At 37.1% G+C, this 16,699-nt stretch overlaps 1 protein-coding gene and 1 long non-coding RNA gene across 5 annotated transcripts in view; one reads left to right on the forward strand and one right to left on the reverse strand.

Moving 5' to 3' along the window:
* The window catches only part of COL4A4 (collagen type IV alpha 4 chain), a 68,115-nt gene extending 51,416 nt beyond the window's left edge, over window positions 1-16,699 (reverse strand). For both annotated transcript variants that reach the window (XM_057417075.1, XM_057417073.1), the window contains exons 1-4: window positions 16,533-16,699; window positions 14,001-14,040; window positions 11,889-11,966; window positions 6-140 (exon numbers count right to left, since the gene is read on the reverse strand). In XM_057417075.1, coding sequence (XP_057273058.1) covers window positions 6-140; window positions 11,889-11,966; window positions 14,001-14,040; window positions 16,533-16,588 — 309 coding nt within the window. In that variant the 5' untranslated portion in view covers window positions 16,589-16,699. The remainder of the gene's footprint in view (window positions 1-5; window positions 141-11,888; window positions 11,967-14,000; window positions 14,041-16,532) is intronic.
* Window positions 1,488-8,053, forward strand: LOC130603389 (uncharacterized). Of its 3 annotated transcripts, XR_008973148.1 has the most exons (4): window positions 1,488-1,578; window positions 2,766-2,915; window positions 4,809-4,900; window positions 7,096-8,053. It is a non-coding gene; the product is annotated as an uncharacterized LOC130603389 (long non-coding RNA). The 3 variants fall into 3 exon arrangements; XR_008973146.1 differs by lacking the exon at window positions 1,488-1,578 and having other exon boundaries at window positions 1,972-2,915; XR_008973147.1 differs by lacking the exon at window positions 1,488-1,578 and having other exon boundaries at window positions 1,972-2,915; window positions 7,101-8,053.

Raw genomic sequence — 16,699 nt, forward strand, 5'->3', positions numbered from 1 at the left:
CCTACCTTATCACCTCTTTCTCCAGATGGCCCAGGTTGCCCAGTCTCACCTCTCTGTCCTTTTTCCCCTGGCAGACCAGCTGGTCCTGTAGATCCCAAGGACCCAATCGGACCTTGAGCTCCCAGCTCACCAGGTTGACCCTGAAAAGAGTCAAAAGTGAATGACTACTGCTGTAAACATTGCAGCAGGCAGCATTTCGGGGATGACTGTATGGATAAAACAAGGCTTATAATGTACATGATTCAAAACAGCTTGGTTGTATAGTCTGCAGATCTGTTCCCTTCATTAGATGCTCTAGGAACACCACCTTCAAACTTAACAACTTCCTCCAGGTGATAATTTCATCTTCAGCAGGTCTCCAGCACCACCTATCTGAGATGCCTGGGTTAAACTGCAAGTCTTCCTGACTCTATCAACGTAAGTATCCCTTCTGCAAGCATAAGATTCCACTGCATCCTATATTTGCCACCAGAGAAGTGATGGCTCATTTTAGACAAAGGGAGTTTGTACAAAATTAGAACAAATTGAGAGAGTTCCCTCTTAAGTCATACTATATGCTAATTATCTTGGGGTTTTAGCTTACTTATCTTCCATCATTGCTCTCAGATCTGAATGCCTTACTTAGAAGTTGTGAAATTTCCTGCACAAAAAAAAATAATAGCTATTAACCAACATATTTACAGAAAGTATTAATTCTAATAGTCAGAATTATTTGAGAGGATGCAGAATGTAATTTATCTATAAATAACTCTAAATTGTGTAGCTGTACCTACAGTACCCTATTGACCATCCCCATGGATTTCTATGCACTCTTCCAAGATTTTTCAGACTATAGCATTGCTTTGGAGTTGTTTTGAATTTGTTGCAGCTTTTGTTCTGTGCTGGTAAACAGTTATTAAATCATAAATTCAAAGTGCTGAATAAAGTTTTCTAAACAGACTTCACATGTAAGCTGTCTGCATTTTCACCCTACAAAAATCTATGTATTTACAAGTCTTTGTTTCTCTTACTCATCTTTTTTATTTTGTGCCATTATCTCTGTTTAGCTACAGCTTCTTTTATTTACCAGCTCTAGAGTGTTTTGCTTTCTTTTCAGAATTCATCAATCAATTATACTATGGTATTAAGAAAGAGAGCGAGATGGAGCCCCATGCAGTCCCGAGAAACGCACATGGCTCTAAGACCACTTGAGGGCAGTAAAAGATACTTCAGTACAACCACCATTCATAGAAATGAGACCATAGCGTTTGTTTCTATGAATGGATTGAAGGAAAACAGTTATGACAGACACCAAAGGTGATTGTAAGCAGATATGTTAGCTTCAGGAATTCAGTTCTGTTGCTTCAACATAATTTAACTGCTTGCTTCTCAGTGTAACACTCCCAACAGACTGAATCTAAATAAAGACTTACCTTTTGAATTATAAGCAGGGACCTAAATCTCTTTTCCTTTTTATTTATTTTCTATTTGTCTTTTCAACTATATCAATGTAATCAGTATGATTTTACAGCTGGACATGAAGAAATGTATGGTATGCATCATTCAGGAAAATCAGCAAAGAAGCAGAGTAATAAGAAGGTAACTGGCTACATGCTTGGAACAGAAACATACTATAGGCTTATGCTGTACTGGAAGCAGGACTGGATCACCACTGGCTCTGAAGCTATGAACAGGAATTTAGTCCAGAGGCCAGGAAAAGAAATCCTACACTTACAAATAAGGAGTCCCTGAAAAAGTATCCTCGTACAACTCATGTTCCATTTTTCTTTACTGTCGCCTCTCACTTAAACCTTAATCCTGCTTCCAGTGAAGTCACTCGCAAAAATTCCAGAGCAGAATCAGCCTGCTGCCTTCAGCAAGTTACCATTTTCTTAATACCATAATTTCAGCAGTGTAAAATATTATGCAAATTAAGGGGTATTACTATTGAAATCTGCTAATTCTGCATGCTTGCTAACAATGAATCAGGATTCTGGGTGTTTCAGTATTTGCTTGCATGAACAATTGCAGCCTGTCTATTGGCAGTGCCTTGCACATCCTCTGTTGTAAACCTGAATTTATTCATTGAAGTAGTCTTAAAGCAGCTATTACACCCTTTAAATACTTGATAAAAAGATGTCTGGACAACCATTTTTTTAATTAAAGCATAATGTTGAGTATAAGAAAAGTGAAATGAATGAGACTAATAGCACTGCAAAATACAACAGTTTGGGCCATTCACTCTACTGGAAGCAGTACCTTTTTTAGTACACTGAACTAGTGGTTATCATGCAAAATGCAACATTCAGCAGCAGGAAAAAAATTCTGGAAGATGTCTCTTATTAATGCTCTAATGCCTTTGTCTTAACAGTGTGTCTTGTTGACAACAAGTTTCTGCAGCAACTTTGATATCTTTAATTCACAGTGTATATGCTCTGCATTCAAGAGTTGAAAGAAAAAGTTTTCATATGTTATATCTATTGGACAGTTGGAGGAACATGATTTTGATAGTAATCAAAAAAAGCTGAGACACTGTATGAATTCTATGGTAATTATCTGTCATAATTAACCAGTAAACACTTCCAGGACATATAGTCCTTTAGACTGATAAAATGGCTTTGTTAATTGACCCTGTGAATTTAATTGACTCCACAGTTTATGTCTTCAGTAGGAGGTAGTGAAGTCATAAAACAGAGTCACTGAATCCAGAATTCACAATAGGTTTGACAGCTGGTACAACTTTAGCATGCCATATGAAGCTGGTGGATTGTCTCTCTCTCTTTCAGCTCAAAGACTGATAATGACTGGGAGCTTTGTTAAGACCAAACTGATACCATGTCATAACATCTATTATCACATCTATTATTTGTGCCCATCCAATGTGTCTACGACAGCATTACAGTCTCAGGACAGCTGTACAAATAAAGAGGATGAAGGTAGTCATGCTCATGTGGAAATGACAAATTAACTCAGTTAAAATGAACAGAATATTATGCCTGCTCTGCCATCTGATGCCAATAAATTCCTTTAGGATTTCAATGCCTTGTTAATTGTCTAGGTCAGGAACTACCCATGCCAAGATTATGGTCTGTTATTTTAGCACATCCTGGGCTTGACCTGCAGTAAGAAACTGACTTTTGACAAAACAAGACTATATTTTTTTTAATTAAGTATGCTTCCTAAGACTAAGACTGCAAATACTTTAAGATCGTGCAGCAAAGTATTTAATACTCTTTGGAAAAGGCAATGGCCAAGGTAATTTGGAATTACTTTTTTTTGATTGTTCTAAAACTGAAGAGCACCTGATTTCTTGAGTGCCCTGAGCACTGTCTGAGCGAATAATATTATAAAGGGCTCTTAACTGGGGGGGGTGGAAAAAAAGTTAATTATACTAAAGTAAATTCTTGGTTTTTGTTATTGATAAAGTTGAAAGAAGTCCAGTTACCAGCCTTCAGTTAGGACAGCACCCTATGTTACAGGCTATGTGGATTTACAAGTGATATGTGAAATGTACTTACCTTCTGTTCACATGAATAAAACTGAAAATGCCCAGCAACTCCACATAATCAGATTGTAGGCAAGTAATGTAACACCCTTTGTCATTCTGTACTAGGCTCCAGCTTGTAACCAGTCTTTCCCATTTTAGCAGGAGCAGGGCAGCGATAGGGAGGAAAGTAGAGCAGTCTGAGAGCAAGAGAGGAGGGCACACAAAGGCATTTGCAGACAGATGTTTTCTTTAGTAATTTGCTTAGTGAGGTGGGAGCATCTGCTGCAACTCTAAGCTCCACCCATGTCCTCTCCCCTTTTGGAAGAGCAGGTCTATTATACAGCAAAGCCACAGCTTCCAGGGCTTGTAGGAGTGTCCATTCTGGGAAGTTCCACTCCTCCACTGTAACTGTGTGGGACTGGGACCAAAACCATTTTCACTGTAAATCAAGGCTCCAAAATAAACCTTATCAGTATTAACTTTATCAACATGAAATAAATCTGAAAAAGCACACAACTTGGTATTAAATCCTCTTCTTGTCCTTAACGGAACAAATTTTTCTATGGTAGCGGGTTAAACATTGAGTGAGGGTCAGACTAGTATATGGCATGTACTTTATTTTCAGTTTGTTCAGAAACAGCAGATAATATAATGACTTTTCAGTATTGATAACTTCCTTTTTATAATCAGATTTTGAGCTGATTAAATGTAATAGTAACTCTCAGTGCTTGACTCTTCTTGGCATCTGTATTATGCTGCAAACTACTGGGAAATTCTGTGTTCTTTTATCCTATTCAATGATCCATCAGGAACATAGTACCTGATGATGCAGATGTATTCACAGTGAAGTGCTGAAAACATTTTCTACAGTGTATTTTTGTTTTAACTCTGTGAAATCATGAAAAGAAAAAGTATTCGATAAGCCAGTGGGTGTCACTATTGTGTTAAACAAACACTGAACAACAGCTAATTTGGCGCTGACACTGTAAGAAACACCGTTAATGGCTGAAAACAGACAGTTGCAAATAGACCATTTTAGACCACAAATAATAAACATCAGATTAGCAAATAAAATAAAATAAATGTTTATTGAAACAAGTCACTGTGTGGTAACATTTGGTTGATTTAAATCTACAAAAAAAGAATGATTTTGTAGTTTTGTTTTGCCTGATGTGCAAAAGCTTGCCAATCTGAAGCAACTAAGAAAAACACTGTTTTAGTATAGTGGGACAGGGTACCAAAAGTATTACAGAAAGAAAGATGCTCAACAACAAAAGGAGGGATAATTTAACAAGATCAAAACTTTAGAAATATGTCTAATATGAAAAATACTAATTTACAGATGCTGTAGCTGGACATTGTACGTGAAGAACAGTTTCAGAAAGACCTTTCAGTGAGGACATTGGAGTGATCCTGTTCCTACTCCACATTCTGGTAAGCAGGCTTCATTCCCTACAAGTTCAAATCCTAACTCTTGGGGCCATAGAACTGCCTACTGTTCTGATCAGCTATAAGAACTTGTGATCTGCTTCAGATATAGATATGGGGTCTAATTTCTCTAGGTCTGTTTTATTATGGTTCTCAGCGAATGTGAGTTGAATGCAATGTATAACTGGTTTCAGGAATCTTCTATTTCAAAATTGTATCATAGCTAATGTACTGGGAAAAATTATCAAAATTATCAAAAAATTATCAACAGGTATGATGCTCCCACAGCATCCTCACAGCTAAACTGAGGAAGTGTGGTCTGGATGATCAGGTAGTGAGGTGGACTGTGAACTGGCTGAAGGAGAGAAGCCAGAGAGTTGTAGTCTATGGGGCGGAGTCTAGTTGGAGGCCTGTAACTAGTGGAGTGCCTCAAGGGTCAGTACTGGGACCAGTATTATTTAATATATTCATCAACGATTTAGATGAGGGAATTGAGTGTACTACCAGCAAGTTTGCTGATGACACTAAGCTGGGAGGAGTGGCTGACATGCCAGAAGGCTGTGCTGCCATCCAGCGAGACCTGGACAGGCTGGAGAGTTGGGCAGGGAATAACTTGATGAAATATAACAAGGGAAAGTGTAGAGTCCTGCATCTGGGCAGGAACAACCCCAGGTTCCAGTATAGGTTGGGGAACGACCTGTTAGAGAGCAGTGTAGGGGAGAGGGACCAGGGGGTCCTAGTGGACGACAGGATGACCATGAGCCAACACTGTGCCCTTGTGGCCAAGAAGGCCAATGTCATCCTGGGGTGTATTAGAAGGGGGGTGGTTAGTAGGTCGAGAGAGGTCCTCCTTCCCCTCTACTCTACCCTGGTGAGACCGCATCTGGAATATTGTGTCCAGTTCTGGGCCCCTCAGTTCAAGAAGGACAGGGAGCTGCTGGAGAGAGTCCAGCGCAGGTCAACTAAGATGATTAAGGGAGTGGAGCATCTCCCTTATGAGGAAAGACTGAGGGAGCTGGGTCTCTATAGTTTAGAGAAGAGGAGACTGAGGGGTGACCTTATTAGTGTATATAAATATATAAAGGGGGAGTGTCACGAGGATGGAGCCAGGCTCTACTCAGTGGCAAACAATGATAGGACAAGGGGTAATGGGTACAAACTGGAACACAAGAGGTTCCACTTAAACTTGAGAAGAAACTTCTTCTCAGTGAGGGTGACGGAACACTGGAACAGGCTGCCCAGGGAGGTTGTGGAGTCTCCTTCCCTGGAGACATTCAAAACTCGTCTGGACACATTCCTGTGTAACATTATCTAGGTGTTCCTGCTCCGGCAGGGGGATTGGACTAGATGATCTTTTGAGGTCCCTTCCAATCTCTAGCATACTGTGATACTGTCAAATAGTGGGAGAGATCTGGCTTTCCTCAGATGCTAGTGTGTTTACATCTCCTATAGTGAGTCAACTAAGCATATGCATTTGAGATCATTAGACAGATTTTAGATATTCACTTCCTGAGTGTGCAGCTTGAAAATTCAAATACAAGTGCTGGATATTCCATGTGCATGACAGACTGCCATTGCATACTGACATTCAGAAAAGTGTGATTTAATAAATGCCTCTTACTCCCCAAAACAGAGAGAATTTGCACAGTTTCTCAGCTAGTGAATATTAAATATATTTACTCTGTGCTGTAAATCACTCAGTTAACCCACAGGATCTACTAGAGAGATGTGATGCCAGATGGTATATCTACTATACCGTTAAATTTCACCGTTCTTACCCCACTGCCCTGAAGTATACATCAGCTGATTTTCTAACTTACCTGTGACAACCGACTTAGCATCTCTTGTGAATTCTTACTCCTTACACCTCATATGCCAGAAAATGGGAGACCTTCCTCTTAGATTTCTGCTTGCTAGGTTCTCTCTACACTAGTATGAAAATAGGCCATTCGCTTCATCTGCAAAAGAACGGTCTTGCTGACTTATATTTATTATTCACTAGCCTCCAGGCATTTCACATGATCTCATAGAAGCTAGATCAGGTTGGGTCATGAATAGATGCTTGCTTTTTAAATCTACTTAACTCTATAAACAAAGCCAAAGGAACTGAATGGGAGCAGACTCTGGGGTCGGCACAGGACAGGTTTACAATCCATCAGTGCTAACAGCAAATATTTTTTAAACTATCTAAATTCTGTTAGAGCAGCCAGCATTTTGTGAGGTCTCTGACACAACACTACAGGAGTTACCAAGGAAATGACTTCCCAAGTAGAGAAAGTGGAGGAAAGTTTTCACTGTCTGTTGGACGTATCAGGAGAAAATTACAATCATGGACTTTATGGGAGACCTAAGAGGAAGAGATGAAAAAACTCTAAAATTACGAAGTTGCTCTTTGCCTCTAATTAAAAACATTGACTGCTACCGCCTACTGGAAAACAGTACATCTTGACTGTGAAAAAGAAGGCAGAAGAAATTATCAATTGGTCCAGATTGGCACTAAAAAGTATGTAGAATACTTATTGGCATATAAACTTTCACTGATGACTTTCTCCCCTCATTATCTGTTCAATTTTTCTTGAATGAATATGTACAGTATCACACACTACATGCAGAGATTTAACACATTTTGATACGTCCTATGTAAGAAAGAGTCCATGGAAGTCTTGCATGTCCTATGGAAGAAAGAGTCTTTTTGAGCTGTGACATAGATCAAAAGACAAACAGCATAATGTAAACCTAATTCTAACAGGGCTGTAATCCCAATTAAACGGAAGCTGGACTTCCATTGTGATGTGGACAACTGTAATGATATCCGAATGGGATATACTGCTAGCAATAGTGACTAGACTGTTTTTCAGACAGTGGATGATTTCTTGCTAATGAACAGTAGTGCAAATCTGTCTATAGCACAGTTATCTAAGCTTGAGAGAAATAAAAAATGACATGTACACAAGCTCTTCTAAGACCCAATATAGCAAACTTCTATACTGGGTTTATAAAAATCTTAAATAAAAGTTCAGGTATTTGCTTCTACTTTTCTTCCAACCTGCCCAATTTCAATACATTCAAGTATGGCCACGGCAGTTTCCTTTTCATACTCCCATGGTCATATTTCCTCTAGCTACAGCCTCAATTATCTCATCCACTTACAATGAAGAAGGCTTTCTGTGTGTGCATTTAACAGATTTTCAAAAACGCAACTGGAAGGCGAAGTCTGAATTACTGTGCACTCACAGTCAGTTGCACAGATATTGTACACTGTCCTGGTAACCACAGCTTTAACTAGTCATGCTTAAACTGCATTAAAAAAAATATAAAAAATAGAAAAGTCATTATGCCAAAGACCGTAGGAAAGATTTGAGGTCTGTCTTTCCTATGAAAACTTCAGAGTATACTACACTCCTGACAGTCATTCTACTTGACTCATAAACCTAAATAAGAGTTTAATTTTAGGTGTCTATTCTCTTATTATCCTAGGTTTTTACTGTTCTAGCGGAGAGATGCTAAGGGCTACACTTACGTCATATGCAGCTTACAATGTTTTTAATTTTACAAAATGTGAACATAATTCATTTGTCACTGGTAATTACAAATAAACAAAGCTGATTTGTGTTGGTTCTAAGACTTTTGTTCTACCTTAATTTTAGTAGAAATATTTGTTATGGATTGACTATAAACCTTCTCCAGACAGAAATAACCTGTTTGTTCACTTTACTAGCTAAATTTCCAGTGGGCAGTGCTTCCACTGAAAGTCTAAAAAGGAAGGTAACATTCTAAAATCTGTAAAATGGCAATGTCATCAAATACCTGTCATAGTGTTTTATACGTACATAAAAACCTCTCAAATGAAACTGGCAACAATATTTTCCTCCCAGTCTGCTGACAAAGTGAAACCCTTATCAGATGGTCACACCTTAACTTTGATACTGTACAACTGCTGTTTTATCAGCAGATAGATATTCTGACTTCCCTAAAAATCTCCTTTTCATTAGTGTGTGGAGAAGGATACAGGGAAGTGAAAATTAGCAATGTGTGAAACAAACTGCTCAGGTTTTTATTCAAATGTTAAGCTATTACTTTTAAGTTGGACCTATGACATCTGTGTAGCACAAGGTCTACATCATGAGACAACAATCATCTTTCCTATGGATTGTAATTCCTATGCATTCCAACAGGTGTATTACACATAATGTACTTCCTATGCATTCCAACAGGTGTATTACAAATAACGTACTTTGCTAAATAGCTTTTCCCTCAGTGCACTTTTTAGGGAAGACAAAAGTTAACAGAAACTTTCCATTGAAACTGGAACTCTATTTGGAAGTATTTGGCTAACAGGCGAATGGTCATGTTCCAGCTAGTCTAATGAAGGATTTAGTTTCAGTTCTTGAAAGAGTCTGAAGAACATGTTTAATCAATTCATAATAGGTCTGACCTTGCATATTTCTAACACAGATAATACCTCAGAAGTACAATAATGAGACAATTTGCCCTTGTTCCCCTGTAAGTTTTAGACGGCTATGTTCAGTGGAAGATCATGAAGGGAATACCTTACATCTAATTCTCTGTGGTATAAAAGATTAAAAGATAAACAAACAAAAAAATTAAGGTGGACTGGTCTGTGTATATCAAAACAACTTAATTCAGATTCTGATGTAGCTCACTCAGACACTCCATTTCTCATTCAGCCTCTGCAAAAGCCCCTGGTACTGCAGTTGGCTTAACAGAGCTGAATAAAGACTTGTTAACCTTCAGGGCTGCTATAACGTTGGCCCTCCAGCCTGTCTGGGTGTGATTAATGTTCCATCACCTTTTGCCAGCAAGTACATGAAGTTTCTAGAATGTTTTGTGCTTTCAGCAAATGTTTGCTGAGGGGAGCAGCTCATCCTTAATTTTGACAGAGTTGTTCTAAATAGTGAAAAGGGAAAAATTACAGTGCTCTGCAACCGAACATATAACATTGGTCTTATCACAACTTCTTTACAAAGAAGGATTATTTCATAAACTGTACACTTCTGAAATTTTAGGCCTGCATACTGTACAATGCCAGAGGCTTTCAATGATAATTTATTTCTTGCACTTCAAAGACAGAATTGAGGAAGATGCAAAACTCTGAGGAACCAGCCCAAGAGCAGGATTCAGACAGCAAAGGCGATAAAGCAGCTGGTTTGCATTCTAGGAAGCTAACAATAAGATAAACAAATCTTTTATTTTGTAATGGGTAGTCTCCACAAAAGCAAGGAAAGAAAAGTCACTGTGTCAGAATGTAAAGGCAGAACACAGCAAAGTTTAGAAATCAACAGGGTTGCAGAACAACAGAAAAAAAGATAAAGTGATCCTATAGAACTAATTCATCACCATATATTAGTATAGAAAATATTTGCAACAATCTAAAGTGGTGTTTAGGTAAGCCATATTTCATGTAGGGTCTGATAAGTACTTCTATTTCTTGCATACTGTTTAACAGAAATGATTGCATGAAACATAAATTCATATTAGGTTGGAGAGACTTTATCCATCAGTGTGCATACTTATTTCAGAGCTATTTCAAGAAATTCTCAGACTTACATTTTCTTAATGACATTGAATTTATTTTGAAATATTTATTACGCTTCTATTTGGCACTTACTTAGGTCCATATCCTTGGAATTTAGAAAACTATCTGCAAATGCAAACATCATAGTTCAGTTTATCTGTGGTGAGGAGGACACCTTAGGAAAGAGCAGTGAGTATTTATTATTGACTGATCAGGGGCATGTAATTCAAAATTTCCAAGCTACTGAGAGAGAACCAGAATCCGGGAAATTTCTTCTAGTTTCAATGTCAGTTGTTTTTAAATGGCATTTTAGATCAGGTTTTTGTATCCAAAACAGTCTGTTCAGTACTGCTGCGAGACACTGCAGTGCTGCTAGTCAAAATACTTTTCCTGGGATGCCCTTTTGTTAACACAGTGTTACAGAGATAGACACATCCTAGGCCCCTATTATGAAAATCCTACAGCAATGGGGGTCTTTAATATACCCATAATCCCAGAGGATTAGGATAGGATCCGAGGACACCAGGGCAGTGATCATGACACAGCAAAGCATGCAGCCAACTGCAGAAGCACAGGAAAGAAAAGGTGTGTCTTGTTTTTGTGGTGACTCAGGTTGTACACAAACAAATGGGGCATTCAGCTCTTTCAAAACTTTATCCACCATGGTCAAGATTTCTAACTGTAATCTTTAACAGTAGTACTTTGAAAGAAAACAAATTCCAACACTAACCTACAGTTTTTCAGGTGTTCAGGGCATGTATCTACTCAGATAATAGTTAAATTGTTTGCTACCACTATATATATGATTCTAGGATTCTATGATTATATATATATATATATATATGCATTTTGAGAAACAACAGCCAGGATAAAATAGTTAGCACTGGACCATAATTTCATTTAACAAATAGCAACATACAGAGTTACTAATTTTAGTGCATAATATGAAAATGCCTTGGCTTCACTCAATATTTTATGATTCTTTAAAAGGCAAAGACAATACAGATTTTTTTTTTATACTTAGTGTATTAAGCTAGTAAAATAAAAGGTCTGCAAGCTTTTCCAGAATATGAAACACCTAAATTGTCATAACACTAGTAAATGGCATAGACATTCTCTTTTAGCCAACCTCTTAGTAGATTAGCATAGATTTCTAAACTTAAAATATATTAAGAATAACCTTTGTCTAAGTACTAGATTGATCTCAAAGGACACCTAACACAAGAAAGGCAACATGAATATTACAAACCTCATTTACAAACTTGTTTAACATCTTAAATTCTTTTGACTATAGCAGTACATCATACCAGTAAGAGAATTATAATAGTTTGCTATATTAAGACTTATTTATGCCTGAATATTAATTTATTGATTTGTGTCAACCATATTGATTTTAAAGAGCAGCAATGTACAAAGTATTTACAACAGTAATTAGCATTAGTTCTAAGCATCACTTACTCTTGATCCTTTTTCTGGAAAGCACCGACAAACTGAACAATCCTGTCCCCCACATGGGTCAATATATGCATATCCTCCCTAAAAATTAAAAGTGTATGGATTTACCAATAAGCAACAGACAACAATCACTTCATCAAATATTGTCAACTGGTCATAATATTCAATTAGATGATTTTGAAGCCAAAATACTTGGCTACCCTTGCATACCCACAGGGCGACTTCCTTCTGATAAAGAAACTTTGCATAGCAGCAAACATCAGAGTATTGTGTGGATCTTCAGCTTGACACATCTGAACCTTTTCCAATGTTTGCTTCATAAAATACACACATCAATACTACATTTAAAATGTAGTAAAATCCCAAACTTCTTGGATCTCTCATCAGCAGAAACATGCTGGCAAAGTAGAGGCCATAAGCAAAAGCTTACTACTGTTGCTGTACAAAGTGAAACATATTACCTGCAAGTTATGTTAAGTAATGCAAATATTACATCTAAAGACAACTAAAGAAACAGGCTACATCTGGAAAAAAATTTAACAGAATCAGAATTTAATTTGTAATAACATGAAACATGTAACACACCACATTAGGGTAGGAGACTGTTTAGCAACAATTAGATGATAAAAGGCAAAACAGGTTGAAGAGCCACAAGCCCACTTAGCAATAAAGCCCTGTATCTAATTCTTGTCTGTTAAATGAAAAGAGAAGCATGTGCATGCTGTAATTATGCATTGCCTACCACTAACTTACTTATTTCTTATATTAAAACTTTCTGTCCTTGTCCTCTTAATAGCAAAGAAACAACTACTTTGTTTCATCAAATTGCTATGGGGGGGAAAAAGCATATTCAAGGAGACACAAAACCACACCAAGATGTGAATTAATTAGTTTTATTGTGTGGTAAGTGAATATGATTTTATTATTATTTTCTATTTCCCAAAGTGTAGTATTAAACATATACCAATTATATACACCATATGCATTTATAAATTCATGGTGAGTGGACGGTTGGAATGTCCACAAAGTGACATTATTTTCAGCAAAATTTTCTAAACTATTAAAGTAATTTCAAAAAAGGATGACTTAAAAGATTTAAGAATAATTTAGGTAAAGAGGTCAACAGTGACAACCTGAAATTATTTGCTCAGGGTGGATCAAATTTTTATCAAGGTCAACATTGTTTTGTTACTGGTTTTAATAGCCAGCGGAACACTATAGGTTAATGCTTCAGTTTTTCAAGGAGAAAACACTGACAAATATAAGATAAGGAGCAAAAATTCTGTTCTTTCTATCTATAATATTTTAAGAATACCTGGTATTCCCAAAGCTCTGAACCAGAGGGTGTGATAGTCTTTCTCACAGACTGGATTTCTGATGAAATTACTTATCTACTCCACGCTAGTCTCTCACGTAGTTACTGAAAACTTGCCTCCACTGGAATGTCAGTGGAATGCAAGTTTATAATAACATGTAAGCTGTTACCCTTTGTTCTAATTGAACACATTCATTCCATTTTCAACAGTTAACTAAAAAGGAATTACTTTGGGGGGAAATGACAAAAAATAGCTTTTAAATACTTGAAAGAAACTAAGAGGATGGACTTGAAAGAAGTTCCACTGAGGGTATTGCAAATATAAGGTTAGTATGGAGAACAGTACAGAGAGAAAAATAAAGTAGATATTGAGGCTATATTATCTGAAGTTTTGGCTTTAGAGAGATGGGAATTTACATCAGGAAGCCAGTTTAAGATCGAGGCTAATGTACAGAAAAGGGCTTGAAAGCTACAGTTTGATATATGCTATAATGCAGAGCCACTGAAGGGAACTTTGTGAGAAAGGAGACAGATTCAGTGTACAAGAGAGGGGTTTTTTAAGTGCAGCTTTCCAAAGTATTTAAAGATGCTAAAGTTAGAATCTGGAAGAACCAAAGGAGAAAATTATAAAATAGTTAATCTTAGCAAGTGAAACAGAAAGTTAGAACTGCAGAAACACTGAAAGAAATGTCACAGTTTTGCCACAGAACTATACATCATCTTGATGTATATAGTACTACTTATCTGAACCATATGATCCTATTGATCACCTGTTTAAAGTAAATATGAATGTCACTTACCCCATCAATCTCTTGTACTGAAAAAACAACTAGCAGCCACCTGATTTAAAAGAAGGAATAAGCTAAATTAAAACTAATTTTGCAACCTCCAAAGTTCACAAGAATGTTGCCTCTAAAAAGTGAGAACTGTGTACACATAATTAAATCCTATTTGGGGTTGGGATTATATAGTTAAAAGAATATATTTATAAGGGGTATGCACCATGAGGGAACGGTCAGAACATGCTGTGTATTTGTCTTTTTGTATTTGTGAACAAAGACTAAATACAAACAGATAGGCATGAATAAGACTATGTAAAAGCTCTTGTAACTTCCCCCTGATAACCTACTTCTAATCCCACAATTAAGAATGGCTAGAGGAACCATTACAGAAAAATTTCTCCATGGACACCATGGGGCGAAGATTGAGCAGTGACAGAGATGACCTGCATCTGCCCCAAAATGAATTAGCTGGTGCTGTTTTTTTTTTTCTCAGAGATAGAGTGAGAAAAGGCAGAGAGCAAAGCAGTACTCAAAATAGTCCCATGATTCCAGAGCAGCTGCTGGGGAAGCCAAGCTCCATGCCAACCATTGCAAGTGATGGGTTATAAAGTTGAAATCATGTCTTTTATTATTTCTACATGCAAAAATAAAAATAAATAAGCTAAGTTAAAACAAAAAGGTAGCCCCAGGTCTCTGCAGCAATACAGGAAATAAGCATTATTATTAATTAATATTCATACAAACATTATTATTAATGAGAACTAAGGTGTCACTCATTATATGAAACGATATATTATATACGGCAATAACGTATAGACTACTGTGTGTTATTCTCCAAGCTATAGTGAAGCCTGTATCAAAATTACTCCAACCCTGCAAATACTGAAGCATTTAGTAACTTTTCCAAAGTCCTATTGAGATCAACCTCTGGTTTTGATTTGTTATTCACATGATCAAGTCTTTGGAGCATGGAGAACTGTGCCAGCAAACCCACGATTACTCTCCCTGATTATTAATTGTTCATAGATTCAAACTACAAATTATATAACCTATATATGTTGATAAATTCAATACTGACAAATTTAACTTATCAATTTATGTACATTTACTCTATACACTTCTTAAACCTATGTTGTCAGCTACTTTTTTCGAATACACAAATTTTACAGAAAAAAATATTTATCAAAATAATTGCAGAACTGACGACACAAGCTCATACTGTCTCTCGCTAAATGAGAAACAAAAGACTGATTAAACAATGGAAGATTGCCAGATGATCAGTTACAATACTAAATGGTGGGGGAATCTTGTGCATCCCAGTGATTCAGCCTTTAATCATCAAACAAGTTTGTGTAGAGAGGATTTAACTTCACAGGAACACTTAAATCAGGTAGCAGGAAATAGCATAGGTTTGTTCTTTTATTGTTACCGATTTAAGGCCATTTTTTCAGGCAGTCTCTGTAAATATATTTTCTCATGTCAACGTTGGCCAGGTGTGAGTTATTTTTCATTTAAGAAAATGCAAAGTTCTCATGAAGCCCTTGCACAACTGAAATGGAAATTTGATGATGCTGTTCTTGATGCGCGGCACCGCAATCTCCCTTTTTTCCAGTCACATACGGCAGGCATAAGTTTGCCAGGTTGTTCTCTGTCACTTCAAAACCCCTGCCTCCTGAAGCTATATAGACATTGCCCAAATACTCAAACCAACACAATACTCTCAGAGGTAAGACATTAACAAATAATGAAGAAGAAAACAAAAGCAGCAACCTTGGAGAGAGGGCTGGGATTGAAGGCTGCTACTTCAGGGAACACCTGACTAACAAGCAGCCTGGCTTTGCACAAACCAAATGAACATGAAAAAGATACTGGAGAGAGCTCAGGCATATTAGCACAATAGAAGACTGCCGAGCAGTGAGGGTGTCAGGTTCAACAAAGTAAATTTTCTGGGCCAGGTTCCCAGCTAGAAAAGCATAATTTCACATTCCTCAAGACCCCAGTGCTTGAAGAAGGAAAATAATTGGTATTTCCTGGAAGACATTATCGAGAAGATCCCACACACCACACTCAAAATTCTGGGCAGCAGTGACCGTAATCTATACCTAAGGATCATTTTCCTCTACAAAGAGCTCCTGCCACAGCTGCTACCAGTCATTTCCATCACAGTCTCTAAAAGTTTTCTTCATGCCTTTTAATAATTGTCCCTCTTCCTCAAAATTATTGTGGGACAGGCATTCAGGTTTGAGTTGGTCATTGTTTTTCTTCTCTAAATACATTCCGCACTAGAACATAGGAATATCTTTCCTCTTAAAACAGCCTCAATCTTAGTTCCTCTTTGTTCCTAATTAAATAGTGTAAGACTTGAAATTTAAACGGTGTAAACTTACAGAACAACAATCATAAGCAAATACAATAAATTATCATATAGGTTTATCAAATTTATGACAGGCTACAAACTATTTAACCGTTTATTTCTTGCTACTGCTAAATTGATAGCTAAGAATATATCTCAGTGACTAGTTAAAAAATTTAGTGACCTGTAAAACTCACCAGGCAGCTGTGAAAAGCCACTTAATCCATTCAAATGAATCCTTTGTTAATGCCATTCACGCTGATTGAGGATCTGTATGTGCAGCACTTTTCTTTCTTTGATTTTTTTTTTTAACAGGTCTTCTCTTTCCTTCTGTTTGTGTATGGTCTATAAACACTGTTCCATA

Source organism: Pezoporus wallicus, unplaced genomic scaffold (genome assembly GCF_028554395.1).
Source record: "Pezoporus wallicus isolate ANWC-B61680 ecotype Strahan unplaced genomic scaffold, APGP_CSIRO_Pwel_v1 contig_360, whole genome shotgun sequence".
In the NCBI taxonomy this organism is placed as follows: domain Eukaryota; kingdom Metazoa; phylum Chordata; class Aves; order Psittaciformes; family Psittacidae; genus Pezoporus; species Pezoporus wallicus.